The 19079-nt window shown below is 46.0% G+C and overlaps 1 protein-coding gene across 4 annotated transcripts in view; it reads left to right on the forward strand.

Moving 5' to 3' along the window:
- Positions 1-18070, forward strand: part of TSHR (thyroid stimulating hormone receptor) — a 72432-nt gene extending 54362 nt beyond the window's left edge. For all 4 annotated transcript variants that reach the window (XM_077323401.1, XM_077323400.1, XM_077323402.1 and 1 more), the window contains 3 exons: positions 4591-4668; positions 15185-15373; positions 15898-18070. In XM_077323401.1, coding sequence (XP_077179516.1) covers positions 4591-4668; positions 15185-15373; positions 15898-17320 — 1690 coding nt within the window. In that variant the 3' untranslated portion in view covers positions 17321-18070. The remainder of the gene's footprint in view (positions 1-4590; positions 4669-15184; positions 15374-15897) is intronic.
- Positions 18071-19079: the final 1009 nt, after the last annotated feature.

Raw genomic sequence — 19079 nt, forward strand, 5'->3', positions numbered from 1 at the left:
CAGCCACAGCATGGGCTTTTCAGGTCCCTTGATTTGCTAGAAATGTTTAAAAATATGGTCTTGCCCTGTAATTCCAGCGTGAATTTTGATTAGCTTTCTGGACTTGGAAACACCCAACTAAAACAAACATTTTTTTTCTTTTAGTGTTCAAGCAGAAGGTTCTAAGATAATTAAGCTATTCCCTGACAGCAGAATTTATTTAGAAAGGGTAATGCTAGCAGCCCAGTTTGTTTGGCTCTTGCTTAGCATCCAGTACTTTAAAGTGCAGTGGGGGGGAAAGAAGGCCAGGGAGGGGCCTGAGAGCACTGAAGGAAGACTAGCTCGTTTTATAAGTGAGAAGTAAACATGGCCTTTTCCATTGACACACTATCCCAAAAATGTTCCACTACTCAAAATTGTCCTCCTCTGCTTTGTAACAGATAGGGTTGGCAGGCCCTCCTCTGGCCAGTGGTGTGTGTGTACAGTTGCTAGATCCAGGATGGGAAACTCCTGGGGATTTGGGGATGGAATCTGGGGAGGACAGGGACCTCAGTGCCCACCCTCCACAACATCCTCCAGGGCATCTGATCACTGTAGTCTGGAGATGAACTGTAATTCTGGAGATCTCCAGGCCCTCCATGGAGGCTGGCAACCTCAGCAACAAATGGCAACACTCAGTATTTCTGCATTTTGTTCTTAAATCCCTCACTACCCCTCTTCCATGAAAGAAACTCTGGAATCAGGCCTTGACAACCTTTATGTCAATATTATTCTCTTCTCTTGTAGTTAGCCACCACCTTGGGGTCCCTGAGTTGAGTGGAAAGGCAGCATAGAATTTTTTGGAATAAATAGGAACTTTTGAAAGGGTCTTCCTTCAGTGTATAGGCTGGCTGAAATGTATGGTTGGATCTCTCTTCCCCCCCCCCCCTTCAAAAAAAAAAGCCACTTGTAAAGACAGAATAGTTTTCATTCATTGCTGCACCCATAATGGCAGACTTTCATGTTTCTCCCAATCTATTTATTATGGGGATTCCCCCACTAGCAGTATTTCAGAGGGTATTATGCGGATGTCTTCCTTCCATGGACAGAAATCTTTTCTGTCTTGGGAAATTTTAGCTGGGATCTAAATTTTATTGTGGTATCCTCTTTCATGGATCAAACTTAGGGTTGCCAGCTACAGTTGTGGAAATAACTACAGATTTTGGGGGTGATGCCTGTGGAAGGTGGAGTTGGGGGAAGGGAGGGGCTTTGGCAGGGTTTAATGCCACAGAGCCCACCTTCCGAAGCTGCAGTTTTCCCCAGGGGAATCTGATTTCTGTCACCTGGAGATCAGTTGTAACCCCAGGAGATCTCCAGCTACCACCTGAAGATTGGCAACCCTAGTTAGACCACACTGCATTATGTACATATGAAGAAACTTTGTATAAACATGGTTGTTTCGGTTGCAACTGCCTAATAATTCTACCCGCCTGAAGTTTTTCTTTCCGAAAGGGCCCTTTTTGTTGTTATTGTAATGTATATTTGTGTTACCAAAATGCATCCTCATTTCTGCTGCTAGATTATAAACTCTGGCTTCCTTTGTCTTCCAGCTTCTCGGTAGTGCTTGTCTTTTCTGGTTCCAGATTCTGTTCTTGTGAATCAGGCTTTAGGTCAACTTCTTGTGCCCTCTTAATCTGTCCCAGATGATGCTTTGCTTTCCTTTCAGCATGACATTTCAGCTCTGATACATAAAAACTGACCATGTTTCCAGCTTGCCTGTTTATATTTTTCAGCTTCTGGATTGGGGATCCTGCTCGGGGTTAGCTCTAAATTATGATTCTAAACTGTGTTGTGATTTTGATTTGGACCCTCATTCTTCTGGTGCAATGAGATGGTTGCTTATGATTGTGTACCACCAGATAAGGAATTGAAAAAGATAGGTGCATTGCACATTCCAACTACAACAGATTGAACAGTTTCAGGACTGTTTATTCTGGAAATACCACTTCCAGAGTTGAAAGAATTTTGGATTTCAAGATATTTAGTACATATTGTGCAGTTGTCCTTTTGCCTTTTCCTCCATCTTCCTTGGTTCTATCAGACATAAACTCACCTAGGTTTGGGGTTTATTCCAACATGTGCTCATGCTTTGACTAAAAACGTGGTTATTACTCCTACGTGTAAAAATGAGAGTGAATTCTAAGCCAGGTTTCCCTAATTACTGGGACAATCCCATGTCAATACACGGAAGATTTTGAACTGTATGAGATGGGCAATTCAAGCATGTTTGCTTACACTTATTTTGATTTGCATGATTTGAATTATCTGAAGACCAGTTGTGACAAAGCAGACAGGAAAGTAATTGCTCCGAATCTTACCCTCTCTGAACAGAAAGCGTTAGTGGAGAGGATGCCTCTCCCTTCCCTTCTCAATGGTGCTTTGTGATACCCCCAAACCTGCTCTTGAGGATGCGGGGAACAGGAATGTGGCTCAGGGGGCTGCAGCTGGAAGGGAAACTGGCAAAAATCCCCTCTCCTCTTGTTCATGCATTTGTGTGAATACAGAAATACGGGAGTGAGAATGAAGGACAATGTCTGCTGATTCCCCTCTTCTTGCCCCAGCTGCCCATGGCACAGCATATTTTTTAGAGGGCACAGGGAGCCACAGGAGGTGGCAGAAGGAGGTTTGTGCTGTGACCTCCTGTTCTGAATTCATGGGATTGTCTTCCTTACAGACTTTGGATGTACATTGCTGAAATCAATAACTTTTAGACCACAGCAGCAAGACATTCTTCCTAATATGGGCACTTCAGAGCATTCTTTAAATGCCAGTAAAGAGGACCACTGAATTTGTTCTGTTTTCTTGTGAGAGCAGGAGGGAGAACCTATAGCCCATTTCGGGCATTCCTTCAAATTATGGAAGAGATGGACAGGTGATAACTCTCCTTTGCCAAAATAAAGTGAATTTGAACTTGTAACCCCAAAGAAAAAGAAAATGCTATTTTAAACCACCCAATCCCCCCTAGAATAGAAAATATTTGAATTTCAGATGAAAGGCAGAACAATACCAAAGCCTCTACAGGGTATTAACACCTGTTATAAGACTTACGGTGTTTATAGAAAAGATCAACCATATTCATTTCAGAGCTGCTTTTTCCATTTATTTATGTAAGGTAGTTCGTCATGTGCCAGCCAAAAGAGGTTAGCATGTGCTTGCGTGCAAGCATGCTTAGGCAGGGAAGCAATGAATTCATACATAAAATTTTCCATTTCTCTGTTTCACACCCCTGCAACTGGTGCAGCTTCTTCCAATGGACCCCAGCAAAGGCTCTTGACTTACGTCTTTCTGCAAGTAGCAGTAAATGACAGCAGAGAACTGAGCTGGAAAATGGCCAAATATTTTACATGGAGAATTTCTTTTTTTTCCAGGCTAAGGTTTCCGATCAGTACTACACTAGTTTAGCTTGGTGATATTATATCTGAAGGCTGCACACTTGGGTATAACAGCAAAAGTAACTGTGGTTGGAAGGCGATCAGAAGAGAGCAAAGCATGCAAGTTTTTGAACTTACTTCTCCTAACTTAGCCAGTGTGGCTCCTACTAGGGAAGGGCACAAACCAGTCCACGAGCCAAAATTCGACACAAACTTGGATCAGTTTGTAGCCTCTGGTTCGGGGAAGATGCTTTCCCTCAACATTTACAGGACTTTTTATCCAATTTTGTTTGGCTGTTTGGCCCATTTAAACCTAACAGGAAGTGAAATCAACCGATGAAATGGCTGCAAGCCATTTAGACATAACAACCTGGTGGATTTGCTGAAACGCATGAAACATGTTTGTTTTGCTCTCCCCGCCTCCCCCCGAGCTTTGGAAAGTGAAACAGATGGGTTAAATGGCTGGCAGCATGTCCTCAGAATCAGAATCATACAGAGCTGGAAGAGACCAAACAGGCCCATCCAGTCTAGCGCCCCACCTTCTCAGGGACTAAAAATCACACATACCTGACAGACTAAAAATCACACACACTCATCCTAAAACTTCCAATGGAGACTCCGCCACCCTCTGAGGCAGTGTATCCCATCTCTGAACAGCCTTCACCATGAGAAAATGTTTTTAAATATTTAATATTATATGTTTTTAAATATTTAAGTGGAAACTCCTTTCCTGGGTGATGCCCCCTTTCTCGTGGCCAGGCTTCAGGAAAATTCTGGCCCAGTTCGGGGTGTAGTTTGGAGTGCCTCTCCCTAGTTCCTACTATCTTCCTGTCATGCTGTAGATATAATACCTCTCCCAGAACCCTCCCCCCCAAACATACCCTACTCATGGCAACAGCAATACTACTACTCTGATATGTAAATAATTTTATTTCCTGTGATAACATTATACCTTGATTTGAGCAAATGTTCAAAACTGCAAGAAGTACAGTCACTATGACCTCTAAGCAGGAGATGAATAAATGAATTGTACAATAATAGTATAATTGTACAATAATTGTACAATTAATTCCTTGTACAATAAATGAGGGTACCTATTAAAATGAAATGCTTTAACAGGTGAAATCAATTGGTACCACGTTTATTTCTATTTAATTATTTATAGTTGCAAATTAATTTTTGGCATATTTGTTTCCTGCAGGTACCTGCACAAGAATAAATACCTAAGAATTATCAATGAAGATGCATTTATGGGTGTGCAGAGTGGCCCATCGTTACTGTGAGTAGAGGGGAGGGGAAGATTTTAAATAACATCTTTTATTGAAGATATATGGAGGTCTTCTAATGATGCTTCCAATTGCTCCTCATAGTAACAGTTGTGCCAGATAAAAAGTGGAAAAAAAACTAGTTACCTTTACTTGCTTTGCTCTATAGTCACTGTGATGCATGTGCTGATCCTGTTTTGAACTAGCCAGGCACACACACACATACACACAGGAAGAGAGAGGGGGGAGAGGGAAAGAGGGAGGGAGACCTATTATACATGGCAGCAGCCAGGCTGGGCTGCTGTCCAGCACTGCATCGGGGTAGGATGCCCCGGCGCTTCCCGTAGGATCATAGAATCATAGAATCATAGAGCTTGAAGGGGCCATACAGGCCATCTAGTCCAACCCCCTGCTCAACGCAGGATCAGCCCTGTGTACTCATAGGTGAGAAATCCGTGTACTCATAGGTGAGAAATCCCCCAGAGTATGAGGGCTGCCCCAGCATAGCACAGGCAGGCGCACATGCGTGTGTACAACACCGGGGCTGGAAAGCCCGACTCAATGCCTGGAGGCAGCAAAAGCAAAAAGGTGAGTGGGGGGAATGGGGCCCCCACCACACAATGGCGGGGAGCGGCATGCCACTCTCCTACCAAGGTGGGGGGTGAGGGGACTCCCCGGTCAGCTCCACAGAGCTGACAGGGGTGTGCAGTGTCCCTCCAGGGACACTGTAGGGTGAGGGAAGGGCTGGGCCAAAAGGCCTGGATCCTCCACTTATGCATGGGGCTGGCCTGACCGTCCCCACTGGTACCCGCAGCATCCCAGGGAATGTGGAAGATTCTGCATTCCCTTGTTGCAGATCTTTTGGGGTGCTGCACCAGGCCAGGGCTAGGATGGCGGTAGGAAGGTGCATAATCAGGGCTGCCCTGCTGCTGCCATCCTGGATTATCAGCCCTGTGCATAATCCGTCAGAGAGAGAGAATTCACTTAAAATCAAGCATTGCATCTTACCAGATGTTTTCTGTATAGCTCATCATTTTAGAATCAAAATGGATTTCCCAACTATAGAGATTAATTCCACTTTGTGTCGCCAGCTCCAGGTTGGTAACTTCCTGAAGCCTTCGGTTGGTGAGGTTTGGGAAGGGAAACAACCTCAGCAGAGTAATGCCATAGAATTCACCCTCCCAAGCAGCCATTTTCTCATCTGGACAGCATTTGTTTTTTGAGTGATCTCTATCCCTCTCCAGGAGATTGGCAGCCCTGTCCTTCTCAGACTCCACCACAAACTTTCCAATGTGCAGCCAGCAACTCTAGTCAGGCCTGGCCTTAATTAGGAGCATGCAAAGAAGTATAGTTTCTTTCTGGTTCAGGTCTATTGGACCTCAAAAAAAATCAGTATTTCTAAAAAAAATCCCAGTTCTAAACACCAATATGGCAATCCCCCATTTTTTTTAGTCCAATAGACCTGAGAAGGGGGGAAATTATTACAAACAAAGCCATACCAATCCTGGGGCTGTCTTAGCTTCTTCTGTAGTGTGGCTTAAGCTCTGCCGCAGGAGAAGTTACCTTCAGGATCTATGCGTAGCCAAGAAGACTCTTGCAGCAAGCTGCAACAGGAGTCAGTCCCAGATGAGGCAGAGTGGAGCTGTGACCTCCCGCCACACTGGCCAATCCTAGACTGGCTGCTGTTGCAACTCAGTTTAAACCGAGCTCCAACAGGAGTGAGACCTAGCCTAGATGGCGCAGAGGTGTCAGCTCCCACCACCCTGGCTCATCCTGGACTGACTACTGTAACAGCTTGCTTTAAACTAAGCTTTAACAGGAGCCAGCCAGCCTAGCTGAGGCAAGGCAGAGCTATCCTGGCGAACTTGGCTGGGAGAGTTTTGGAGAAGATGTCCCCAGGCTGTATATGTGGTGGGAAGAGACCTCCCCACTGCATGAAGACCATACTGGGAGGGCTTCTACTGCAGCATGATTTAAACCTCACGAAAGCAGAAGCTTTCCCCAGAATCAGTGTGCAGCCAGGAGGTTTCTCACCACTGCACAAAGACCTGAAAGGATCAGCTCCTGCTGCCCCAGCTGATTGATATGGCTGAATACCCTAAGAATAAAAGGTAAAGGTATCCCCTGTGCAAGCACCGAGTCATGGTTGACCCTTGGGGTAACGCCTTCTAGCATTTTCATGGCAGACTTAATATAGGGCGGTTTGCCAGTACCTTCCCCAGTCATTACCATTTTACCCCCCAGCAAGCTGGGTACTCATTTTACCGACCTTGGAAAGGATGGAAGGCTGAGTCAACCTTGAACCGGCTGCTGGGATTGAACTCCCAGACTCATGGGCAAAGCTTTCAGACTGCATGTCTGCTGCCTTACCACTCTGCATAAAGAGAGGTTCACGCTAAGAATAAAAGCCCAAAAATCTGGCTTCGATTCAGGGTCAGCTATAGCTTTAGTCAGTCAGATCAGATAATATACCAAATAATACCCGAAAAATACAGGTAAGGTTGGTTTATCTGAATGCACACTTCAAGCCCTAATGAACCCTCCCTCAAAGCCCAAAATATGCCTGGAGAGGGTTCTGCCTAGCCCTTTTTACTATGACCTCTATTCTTTTTCCAAGAGATTTGTGCTGCGGTTGAATTATTTGGTTACATACAATCATTATTACAAAGCTGAAGAAGTTTCACAATAAAACCAGAGTCTCTTGTTTTGATTATATTAGAGACGCTGAAGACAAAAAACTTATTTTTGTGCTTAATGTTAACTTCTTGTAGGAACACAGGAATTCTTCTGTTACCTCAAGGTTTATTGAGCCACATGTTCCTTCCCCTCCCACTTTCATACCTTGTTATGTCGGCCACTTTTACTGACAGAACCCAGCCTGAAATACTGTGGTCGCTGAGGGAATCTGTGTCTTAAAGCTATACATGTTCCTTTTATCATTTTTGGATACTTTAAAGCCCCCAGTGTTTGATTTCACATTTTTTTCCAAACCTGGAACCCTTTATAGATTTTTTAGAAAGCTCTCTCACACCATGCACAGCTCTAGGCACCCAATTTAAGTATTCAAAGATTGGCCAACTTCACTATTAGAATATATCAATACTAGCAGTAGAGCCCGCTGTCAAAAAAATACAGCGGGCCCTAGGGGAGGGTTTGCTTCCCCTCACGCTCATGTAGCAAAATGTTCCCCAGGCCCCAGGGCTTGGGGAGCATTTTAAAGGCGAGGGGGGGCTTTAAGACGATGGCCAAGCCCCGGGGAAGGCGCTCCGTGGCTCCAGGAGCCGCGGAGCGCCTTCCCCGGGGCTTGCCCAGCGTTTTTAAAGCGGCGACGGGGCTTTAAGACGCTGGGCAAGCCCCGGGGAAGACGCTCCGTGGCTCCAAGAGCGGCGGAGCGCCTTCCCCGGGGCTTGCCCAGCGTTTTTAAGGCGGCGACGGGGCTTTAAGACGCTGGGCAAGCCCCGGGGAAGACGCTCCGTGGCTCCAAGAGCGGCGGAGCGCCTTCCCCGGGGCTTGCCCAGCGTTTTTAAGGCGGCGACGGGGCTTTAAGACGCTGGGCAAGCCCCGGGGAAGACGCTCCGTGGCTCCAAGAGCGGCGGAGCGCCTTCCCCGGGGCTTGCCCAGCGTTTTTAAGGCGGCGACGGGGCTTTAAGACGCTGGGCAAGCCCCGGGGAAGGCGCTCCGTGGCTCCAGGAGCCACGGAGCGCCTTTCCCGGGGCTTGCCCAGCGTTTTAAAGGCGAGCCGTTTTCAGGGCAGGGGCCAGGGAGCCTACCTTCGCTCTCGGCGGCCAGCAAAGTAATGGCCGCCGGAGCGAAGGGAAGCTCTGTTGGGGGGGGCGGGTTGGGAGGCGCTTTGCGCCTCCCAATTGGTTTGTGGCCGGGCAAGCAGCCAATCAGCAGCCGCGCTGCGCGCGTCTGCTGATTGGCAGCTTGGGGGTGGACTGACCAGCAGAGGGCCCAATCGGGAGGCGCGAAGCGCCTCCCGATTGGGCCCTCTGCTTGTCAGTCAAGGGGAAGGGGCCTATCGGCACCCTTCCTCATCCCAGACAGGGCCTGCCCTCGGGGCCCTTACTGTTTTATTTATTATTCTCTCTCTCCTTACTGTTTTATTTATTACTAGTAAAAAAGCCCATTGTATGAAGAAGACAATGGGCGCTAGCAGGTGGGGACCAGAGCGAGCGGCAGGCGAGGGACAGAGCGAGGGACAGGCTACCTGAAAGAGGAGGCGGGCGGCGGCTCCTCGGCGTCTCGTAGTTTTTGCCGAGGAGCACCAGGTGTGGTGCGCTGGGCTGCGGCGGCTCCTCTGCATTTTTTTGTTCTTCTGCGGCTTTCCCGGCGGCTCCATTGTGTTCTGGGGCCATGAGGGCAGGGAGCCGCCAGCAGCAGCGCTGTGGGCGGCTGCCGGGGCTCCCAGGGCGCCGGCTTGAAGCGGCGACAGGCTCCTCCAGGGTTTTTTTTTTTCTGCTGCCTCTCGTGGGCGCGCCGGCTTGGAGCTGCGAAAGGCTCCTACAGGGTTAATTTTTTTCTGCTGCTTGGAGTTGCGAAAGGCTCCTACAGGGTTTTTTTTTTTTCTGCTAGCTCTCGTGGGAGCGCCGGCTTGGAGCTGCGAAAGGCTCCTACAGGGTTAATTTTTTTCTGCTGCTTGGAGCTGGGAAAGGCTCCTAAAGGTTTTTTTTTTTCTGCTGCTTGGAGCTGTGAAAGGCTCCTACAGGGTTTGTTTTTTTTTCTGCTAGCTCTCGTGGGCGTGCCGGCTTGGAGCTGCGAATGGCTCCTACAGGGTTTTTTTCCCCTGCTGCTTGGAGCTGCGAAAGGCTCCTACAGGGTTAATTTTTTTCTTCTGCTTGGAGCTGCGAAAGGCTCCTACAGGGTTAATTTTTTTCTGCTAGCTCTCGTGGGCGTGCCGGCTTGGAGCTCCTACAGGGTTTTTTTTTTTTTTTCTGCTGGGAGCTGGGAAAGGCTCCTACAGGGTTAATTTTTTTCTGCTGCCTCTCGTGGGCGTGCTGGCTTGGAGCTCCTACAGGGTTTTTTTTTCTGCTGCTTGGAGCTGGGAAAGGCTCCTTCAGGGTTTTGTTTTCTGCTGCTTGGATCTGCGAAAGGCTCCTACAGGGTTTTTTTTCCTGCTGCTTGGAGCTGGGAAAGGCTCCTTCAGGGTTTTGTTTTCTGCTGCTTGGATCTGCGAAAGGCTCCTACAGGGTTTTTTTTTCTGCTGCTTGGAGCTGGGAAAGGCTCCTTCTGGGTTTTGTTTTCTGCTGCTTGGATCTGCGAAAGGCTCCTACAGGGTTTTTTTTTCTGCTGCTTGGAGCTGGGAAAGGCTCCTACAGGGTTTTTTTTTCTGCTGCTTGGAGCTGGGAAAGGCTCCTACAGGGGTTTTTTTTTCTGCTGCTTGGAGCTGTGAAAGGCTCCTACAGGGTTTTTTTTTTCTGCCGCCTCTCGTGGGCGTGCTGGCTTGGAGCTCCTACAGGGTTTTTTTTTTCTGCTGCTTGGAGCTGGGAAAGGCTCCTTCAGGGTTTTGTTTTCTGCTGCTTGGAGCTGGGAAAGGCTCCTACAGGGTTTTTTTTTCTGCTGCTTGGAGGTGTGAAAGGCTCCTACAGGGTTTTTTTTTTCTGCTGCCTCTCGTGGGCGTGCCGGCTTGGAGCTCCTACAGGGTTTTTTTTTTCTGCTGCCTGGAGCTGGGAAAGGCTCCTACAGGGTTTTTTTTTCTGCTGCCTCTCGTGGGCGTGCCGGCTTGGAGCTCCTACAGGGTTTTTTTTTTCTGCTGCTTGGAGCTGGGAAAGGCTCCTTCAGGGTTTTGTTTTCTGCTGCTTGGATCTGCGAAAGGCTCCTACAGGGTTTTTTTTTCTGCTGCTTGGAGCTGGGAAAGGCTCCTTCAGGGTTTTGTTTTCTGCTGCTTGGATCTGCGAAAGGCTCCTACAGGGTTTTTTTTTCTGTCTACGACGCTGTGAGCCCGCTGCGGCCGGCGGCAGAAGGCTTCCCTTCCCCCCCCACCCATCCACCCCCCCGAGGCTCTCTGGAGCCTTCTCTCGGCCGGCGGAGCGGGCTCGCAGCGTCCACAACGCTGCGAGGCCGCTCCGCCGGCCGAGAGAAGGCTTCCCGGCCCACCCCCCAGCCGAGGCTCTCACCAGGCGGGCCGCCATTTTCCGAGCGAGTGAAGCAGGCAATGGGGAGCCGCGCTTTGCGCGGCTCCCCATTGTCTGCTTGGGGCGGGATTGACACTCGGAGGGGCCAATCAGGAGCCGCTTCGCGGCTCCTGATTGGCCCCCCCCGAGTTTTTATCCCGGACCGGTCCCGCCCTAACTCCTCCCCACTACCCCTTACTCCTTTATACAGTCCGTGGCGCCCGTGGCGCCACGGGCTGTTTACAGATTATGACAGTTTTGGAGCAGAAATATATACGTTAATTCCTATAGTCAGTAAAAAAAAATCTTTAATAGCCCTAATAACTGTATGCATAGATGCACGCAGAGGATAAAGCAGACATTCTGTGGGCCAGATTCAGTATTACATATTTATTTGAGCTTCAACCGAAAGACTAAAACAAAATCAAGCAAATAAAAGCTTGAACTCCTTGAAGTTATATAGGGCAGGGGTAGTCAACCTGTGGTCCTCCAGATGTCCGTGGACTACAATTCCCATGAGCCCCTGCCAGCATTTGCTGGCAGGGGCTCATGGGAATTGTAGTCCATAAACATCTGGAGGACCGCAGGTTGACTACCCCTGATATAGGACATCTGTTTCTACAATGACTATCAAGATAGCGCAATAACTCAGTGAAGGAGGTTGGGAAACAGGTGAGCTGCCACGGGGTACATGCCCGGCTGTGTCTTGTGGAGACAAATAATTGTTTTGACATAGGCTTAGCTTTAACATTTGTAGATAAAGTTATGTTCAGGGTCAGTGCAAAAAAAATACAAGTAATACAAACCAGATGAAAACACCATGGGAAAAACTTAATTTCTAATCATTTTTATTAAACCAAAATCTTTATAAATTTGATTTGTGGTATAATGTTTGTTGTTCCTTCATTAGATGGTCACATGTCTTACTGTTTGATATTTTTAAATATCATGCTTAATTGTATTTATTTTTACTTTCTTGGCTTTCAGCAGCCCTGCTTTGGTTCTCTTGTTTTGATTCCCTAGCAGATGACCCTTTTAATATACTCCAAATCCATGCATCTAAACCTATTTCAATACAGTTGTTTGCATAAGCGGTCTGCAGTTCCCATTATTTGACATAGCATGAAATCTTAAGAACACTCTCCTGGGAGTGCCGTTAAATAAAATTGGACTTACTTCTGAGAAGACCTAGATTTCTCCCATTATTATTTATATTGACTACCTGACAGTAGGATTTGGTTTATTATATCTCAGACCACAGTTTATAATCTCATTTATGATTATGGCTAGAGTGCCAAAAGTCTAATGGGAGCCTGTTCTTGTCAGTATCTGTGTGAATTATACACAATTCTTCGCATATACATAACCAGGAGCATGACAATCATTTCCTCAAGGTGATCTATTTTAAAAAGAGATGGTGTTTTAATATTACACCCCATGAAGGTGAAGCCAGTCATGTGACTGTTTCCTGCTAGTCAGCATCCTCAGTAGCGTTGTCATGGTTCCCCCTTTTATTTATTGAGAAATTCAAATAACTATACAAAGTGTAACAATAATGCTATAAATACAAATGTGCATTTGTCTTGCAGGCAGGCATGTAGGTGGGAAGAAGGGCATGGTCTCTTGAATGGCTTCAACACAACCACAGCTTTATTAAAACACAAATGGTTGGCCCCAAACTAAGCATGGGATAGGAGAGCCTGCACCTGGAGTGTTAACTGCTTCTCTTGACCACAGCAGCACCAGGGAGCAACCCACCTCCACCCCTCGGAATGCAGGTCTCTCCTGCTTCTGGGTCACCCTCTCAGGAGGTGTTCCTATCTAGTGTGCCAGAGAGGGGCGTAGACCTCCTCTGAACACACAGACTGGCTTAGCTCACTCCAAGCCATCTCTTTAAGGATGCCCCAATCATGGTGGGTTCAATACCCCCAATCAAACTCACCATCAGCAGGCTCTCTGCCCGTGCCCATAAAAGTTGTGACGTTTCAACAAGTATGTAAAACAAAACCATTCCAACAAACCAAGTATTAACATCATAACTGCAACTTTAACAGGGTGGGTGGGAGTTGTTCAGCTTGCCAGCTCTTGGAAGAGGGGGAAAGAGGGCTGTGTGACGCAGACCACGCCTTAGATAAGGTGGCCTGGGCATGTGCCTGCTACCCACCTCCCATGCATTCAGCCCCCATTAGCCCCCCCCCCCACTGAGTGAGGATGCAGTGCTGCCGGCCCTGCCACTTTGTCATATCATATTTAGAATACATAATCTCATAGCTTGCATCCACCAGAGATTTCTCAACAGTAGCCCCATGTAAAGTGCATTGCAATATTCTAGATGCAGGCAGGGCTTGTACCTCGGTGGCCAGATCTTTTTATCCCCATGAAAAACTGCAGCTGACTAACCAATCAAAGTTGGTAAAAGACAGTCCTGCCCACAGCTGCCACCCACTGGTCCAGCAGTAAGCCTGGGTCCAAGAACAACCAGGCTATGGACCTGTCCCTTCAAAGGAAGGGCAACCCCATCCAGAATAGGTAACACCTTAAACGCTGCAAACACCACAATTGTGTAGAGAAAAGCGGGGAGGGCTCTTTAGGTAGGACGCTACAAAATGTCATGCTGGCCCATGCAGCACCAGTCACGTTACTTTTCCCATTGTGCGGAATGGACCTGATTTACAGCCATTTACAAAATGGATTTAAATGCTGATTGAAATCACCATTCCCACCTCACATCAGATCAATATGAAACAGCATCAGATAAAAACCAGGATAAAAGCCACAGCATGAAAACGACTTCTGCATAAGGTAGTTTTATATGCTCCTCTGTGTACTTTCATATAAGATCCATATCAACTTCCTAAGATATACTAAACCTTGAGCAACTCTCTCTCCACTTTGCCTAAGCAAAATAGCAGCATTTTGTTGTTTAAACTGGAAGGTTTCCCTTGAATTAGGAGTGTGGAGAATCCAGCTTCACCATCTGGTCCCAGTGCTGAATGATGGCTGTACCAGTGGTTAGAACCATATCTTGAAAGATGGTGAAAGCATCTGAAGGAGGACTGCTCTTTTTCAGTGAAAGCTAAAGTTCTGGAAGCTGTGTGCCTTCACATTCCACTACTGTGAAATCATGGGATTCAAAAAGAGTCACTTGTTTAAAAGTCCCATTCTGAATTCTCTTTGACACCTCTCATCACTAAAGCCAGTCTAGCAATATTTGTAAAAGATATTCAAGAGCTGGCTACATCCTTTTAATATGGTTTGCTCATCTAATCACTAATCCTAGTGGAATTAGTTTACTGTCTTCTGTACCCTTTTGAACCCCTAAACAGAATCAGTCGACCAGAGTTCTGTTACAGACCGTTTCCGCATTAGGAGACATACCTCATTTTAGCTTTTCTTTGGACTTCGACTGGATGATGCATGTTGGCACTCTGCTTTCTTCATTGGGGCTCTCTCCCATCTTTTTCCAGGCTGTAATTCGCCATATGTTTTCCGCATTGGGGTCAAAAGGAGGCAGCCTTCCATAATGCTTTGCTCCTTTCCCCATTCCAAAAGTGAGAGTTTTTGGTGTGCAAAATGGTGCCTGCTGACATCTTTCTTTTAATTATGCCCCTTCATTCTATGTTCTTTCGCATCTCCCTTCTTCCCCAAGGTATTTTTTAAAAATAATATTGTCACATTACAAAACTGTGGCGTTGTAACAAGCAAAACTTTTTTTGTCCCCAGAGGATTGGAGAAGGCAGCAACCTTCTAAAGGATGGGGGGAGCAGATAAATCCATACACACCTCCCCAATGCTGCACAGGACGGCTGCTTGGGAGGAGAGGCACGGAGAGGCATGGAGGTCCCCTTGCTTTCCCTCCCTCCCTCCCTGTGTGTGTGTGTGTGTGTGTGTGTGTGTGAGAGAGAGAGAGAGAGAGAGAGAGAGAGAGAGAGAGAGAGAAGTTGGTAGTTTTGCTGGAATGGACGTCAGCTGGGAAAGAGCTTAGAGTTTCTTCCCAGTTAGTTAGAGTTCAGGGCACAGCTGCATAGATGGGTGTATGTTAATATCTGAGAATCTGCTGCTTGTTAAAGAAGGGTCTACATGCTTCTCTATTCTTGTAAATAAAGTAAATATTACATAGGCAATAAAATGTTTCTAGGGCCTTTCATCTAAAAACTGTAGTTATTTGAGGCCTGGTGTTAGCTCTGCTGTGCCTGGCCTTTCAGGGTCCTCCATCCCCACCCCGAATCTTTCCCATTGCCTGGATTATTTTGGGATATGGGCTACCAGGTCAGGGCCTACATATAGCCTTCTGTGAAAACCCTTATAAAAGTGGAGTTCAGGAGTCTTCATGTTTTATTCCGACTGTGAAATTCTGATTCATGAAGAACATCTGAACTAATAAATTGTCCTCCATTTTCTTTATATATACCAACAGGGATGTCTCCCAGACTGGTATTGCTACCCTGCCAGCAAGAGGGCTTGAAAACCTTAAAGAACTGATGGCACAAAATACATGGACACTGAAGAAATTCCCCCCAATAAAGACGTTTCCTCATCTAATTCGAGCTAAATTGTCCTACCCAAGCCACTGTTGTGGTTTCAAGAACTGGAAAAAAGCTAAGGGGTGAGTCCTATTTTAGATTTCACCCTAAATAATGAATTGTTCTAATATGATTAAATGATTTATAATGCAATCCTGAACAGAATTACACCTTTTCAAATCTAAATTTCCTTAGGCTTGGATTTACAGTGGGTGGGTTTAATTTTTTTAAGCTTTCCACTTCAATTGGTGATGTCATATTATTGTTTGAAAAGGGCTAGGGGTGTAGCTCAGAATCAGTACCATCATTCTTCAAATTTCTACCTAAATCCTCAGGATAATGAAGAGTAATGACTCATAGAACATATATTTTTTGCATGCAGAAAATCCTGGACCAAATCCCTGGTCACCCCTGTTAAATAATGTCAGATAGGAGGCCCTTGAAAAGCCCTCTTTCTGCCTGATATTCTGGAGACCTGCTGGAAGCTAGGGTAGACAGTACTGAACTATATGGGCAATGCCTTCATGTGTTGATGTGATGAACATTTTTTCATTGCTTAATTTTTCTGTTCTAAAATTGTCCTACTGGCAATCCTGTGTTTTTTCAGCCTTCTTGAGCTACTGTTGTGCAACCAAACTAACAATCACAACTTGCGCAAGAGAAGATCTGCCGGTGCCTCCAGGGTCCCCTTTTACCAAGATTATGTAGACGATGATGCAGATCATACTGACACTACTTATGATGAGACTACCAAATTTAGAGATTTTCAAGGAAATTCTCATTATTACGTCTTTTTTGAAGAGCAAGATGACAGAGAGATTGGGTTTGGCCAAGAGCTCAAGAATCCTCAAGAGGAGAACACCCCAGCATTTGAAAACCATTATGATTACTTTATCTGTGGAGGAAGTGATGATATCATGTGCACCCCAGAACCTGATGAGTTCAATCCCTGTGAAGACATAATGGGATACAGATTTCTAAGGATTGTGGTATGGTTTGTGAACTTATTAGCTATTCTAGGCAATGCTTTTGTCCTCTCCATTCTCCTCACCAGCCATTACAAGCTGACCGTCCCTCGCTTCCTGATGTGTAACTTGGCTTTTGCTGATTTTTGTATGGGATTATACCTTCTCCTAATTGCTTCAGTAGATCTTCACACTAAGTCAGAGTACTACAACCATGCCATTGATTGGCAGACTGGGCCAGGTTGTAACGCTGCTGGCTTTTTCACTGTCTTTGCTAGTGAGCTGTCCGTCTTCACCTTGACCACAATCACGCTGGAGCGCTGGTATGCCATCACCTTTGCCATGCGGTTGGACAAGAAGATTCGCCTCTGGCATGCTTCTGTTACAATGTTGGTTGGTTGGCTGATATGTTTCCTTCTGGCTGTTCTGCCGTTGCTTGGAGTCAGCAGTTATGGAAAAGTCAGTATCTGTCTTCCTATGGACACTGAAACGCCTTTGGATCAAGCCTACATTGTAATTGTTTTAATGCTGAACATCATCGCTTTCATCATAATTTGTGCCTGCTATATAAAAATCTATATTACTGTGAGGAATCCACAGTACAAGTCCGGGGACAAAGACACTATAATTGCCAAAAGGATGGCGGTGTTAATTTTTACAGACTTCTTATGCATGGCGCCAATCTCATTCTATGCATTGTCTGCTATAATGAACAAGCCCCTAATAACTGTTAGCAATTCCAAAATCCTACTGGTTCTCTTCTACCCACTGAACTCTTGTGCTAACCCATTCCTTTATGCGATCTTTACCAAAGCATTCCGAAGAGATGTTTTCATCTTGCTCAGCAAGTTTGGGTTATGTGAGCATCAGGCTCAAGTCTACCGGGGCCAGACGGTCTCCCCCAAGAACAGCAGTGGTTCTTATAGCCAGAAGGGCAGCCGTGGGATGGGCCAGAATCTCATCAAGCTTCAAGGGTGTCATCATGGCTTGTCAGAAGACTGCCACCCAACGGTGACACCACATGCCCAAGAAACCTTGAAGGACAATAAACTCACTGTATTATAGCACATCCAGATCAAGCAGCAGAAGATCAATAAGCCTTGTTTGGGTTAGAAATCCAATGAGAGTGCTGGGACAGAGACGTGAGATTCTCAAAGCCTCAGTGGCTTCTGAGAAATATTGATGCGATTAGGGCTCTCATGAATCATGTGCAAGAATCTAACCTTGCACACTAGTCAGTGCCACTCACCACTGCAGAAGTGCATGGGACATACCTTTGTGCATGTGCACACACACACAGAGAAGCATACAACTCTGCCACTGCTCCCTTCAGGTGGAGGAGCTAGACGAGATATTCACTTTCCTTTTGCTCATCTCACAGGATAACCAAGTTATGGCTGATACGAAGCAGTGAATGTACAGGAAAGGACATCTGCCTGTTTGTTTTTTTAACTAATGTAGAATTTGAAAGTTATAATGGAATTTATTTTTATATATAGCCCAAATGGGATTGCTCCCAACAGTAAATGAGTGTTGGTGGTGAATTATACAGTGGTTGGACGTTGCCCATTTACTTATTGGGGGTGTGAGATATGGAGCGATTATTTAACACTTGATTAAAATCACCAGGAAGAATAAAAATGGACAATGCTAACTACATGTTTTTATTCATTAAGTCCTTAGTATTGTGCTATGCATAATATGTATAGTATAGTCTCCACCATCACTGAATCAGGAACAGCCTGTACGGCTGCACCGTTACCATTTCTCCAGAGGAAGGGCAAATATCCACCCCAGCCAATTGAATATAAATGCATCAGCCTAAATGTATGTGCACTTCATGCCTCTGAATGAAGTGAGCTCTAGCTTGTGCAAAATTATGCTGGAATAAATATTTTTAGGCTCTAAGGTGCCATGGTCTTTTTTTTAACATTAGAAAAATTAATTTACTAAGTGGTCTGAATCAATTGTGCAACAATAGCTATTGAAAGGACCTTCTAACAGACCAATATGGACTCTCTCTGGTTTTCTTTACCTTGGCTTGGACCCGAAGTCCTATTACTGCTTCCAAAGTGTCCCATTCCATTGCAGAGGCAGTCCATTGCCATACTGTGTTCTTTTGAGTCTTAACCAGTTCTGCTCCTGTCTTTCAGTAATGCTTAGAAGAACACAGTCCCCAGCAGAGGACCATCTATGCAATGGCCAGAGAGTGTGAGTGGAAAGATAACTTAGGATCCAAGCTTATACCTGCAATGTAAATGTTGGGAGGGATCCATTCTGACAACCACCAGATCAAGACTTCCAGAAAGATCTGCTTATATAAGCTGTCACATGACCAGTGCCTCTCAGAATCAAAGAACACTTCTTGGTGTAGTGGTTAAGAGCAGTGACCTCTAATCTGGAGAGCCAGGTTTGGTTCCCCATTTCTCCAAATGCAGCCAGCTGGGTGACAGTTCCCTTAGAACTCTCTCAGCCCCACCTATCTCACAGAGTGTCTGTTTTGGGGAGAGGAAGGAAAGGCAATCGTAAGCCACTTAGAGACTCCTTCGGATAGTGGAAAGCAGGTTATAAAAACCAACTTTTCTTCTGTGTACCAAAAAGATGCAACCTGTGATGATGGCAAAGTGACCGCCGAAGAATGCATTAGTCCCATTGTTCAAGAGAAGGCGCAAACAGTTCTTTATGGGAGTCTTGAGCTGATAGACCATTAGAATCCACTTGCCTCCATTCTTCAGAAAGTGGATAATGCACTTTCAATGCTGCAAAAACACTTTGAAAGTGGCTTATCCAAGAGTTGTGGCGAGAGCTTCATAGTACATCCAAC

This window comes from Paroedura picta, chromosome 2, assembly GCF_049243985.1.
Source record: "Paroedura picta isolate Pp20150507F chromosome 2, Ppicta_v3.0, whole genome shotgun sequence".
NCBI classification, from domain to species: Eukaryota; Metazoa; Chordata; class Lepidosauria; order Squamata; family Gekkonidae; genus Paroedura; species Paroedura picta.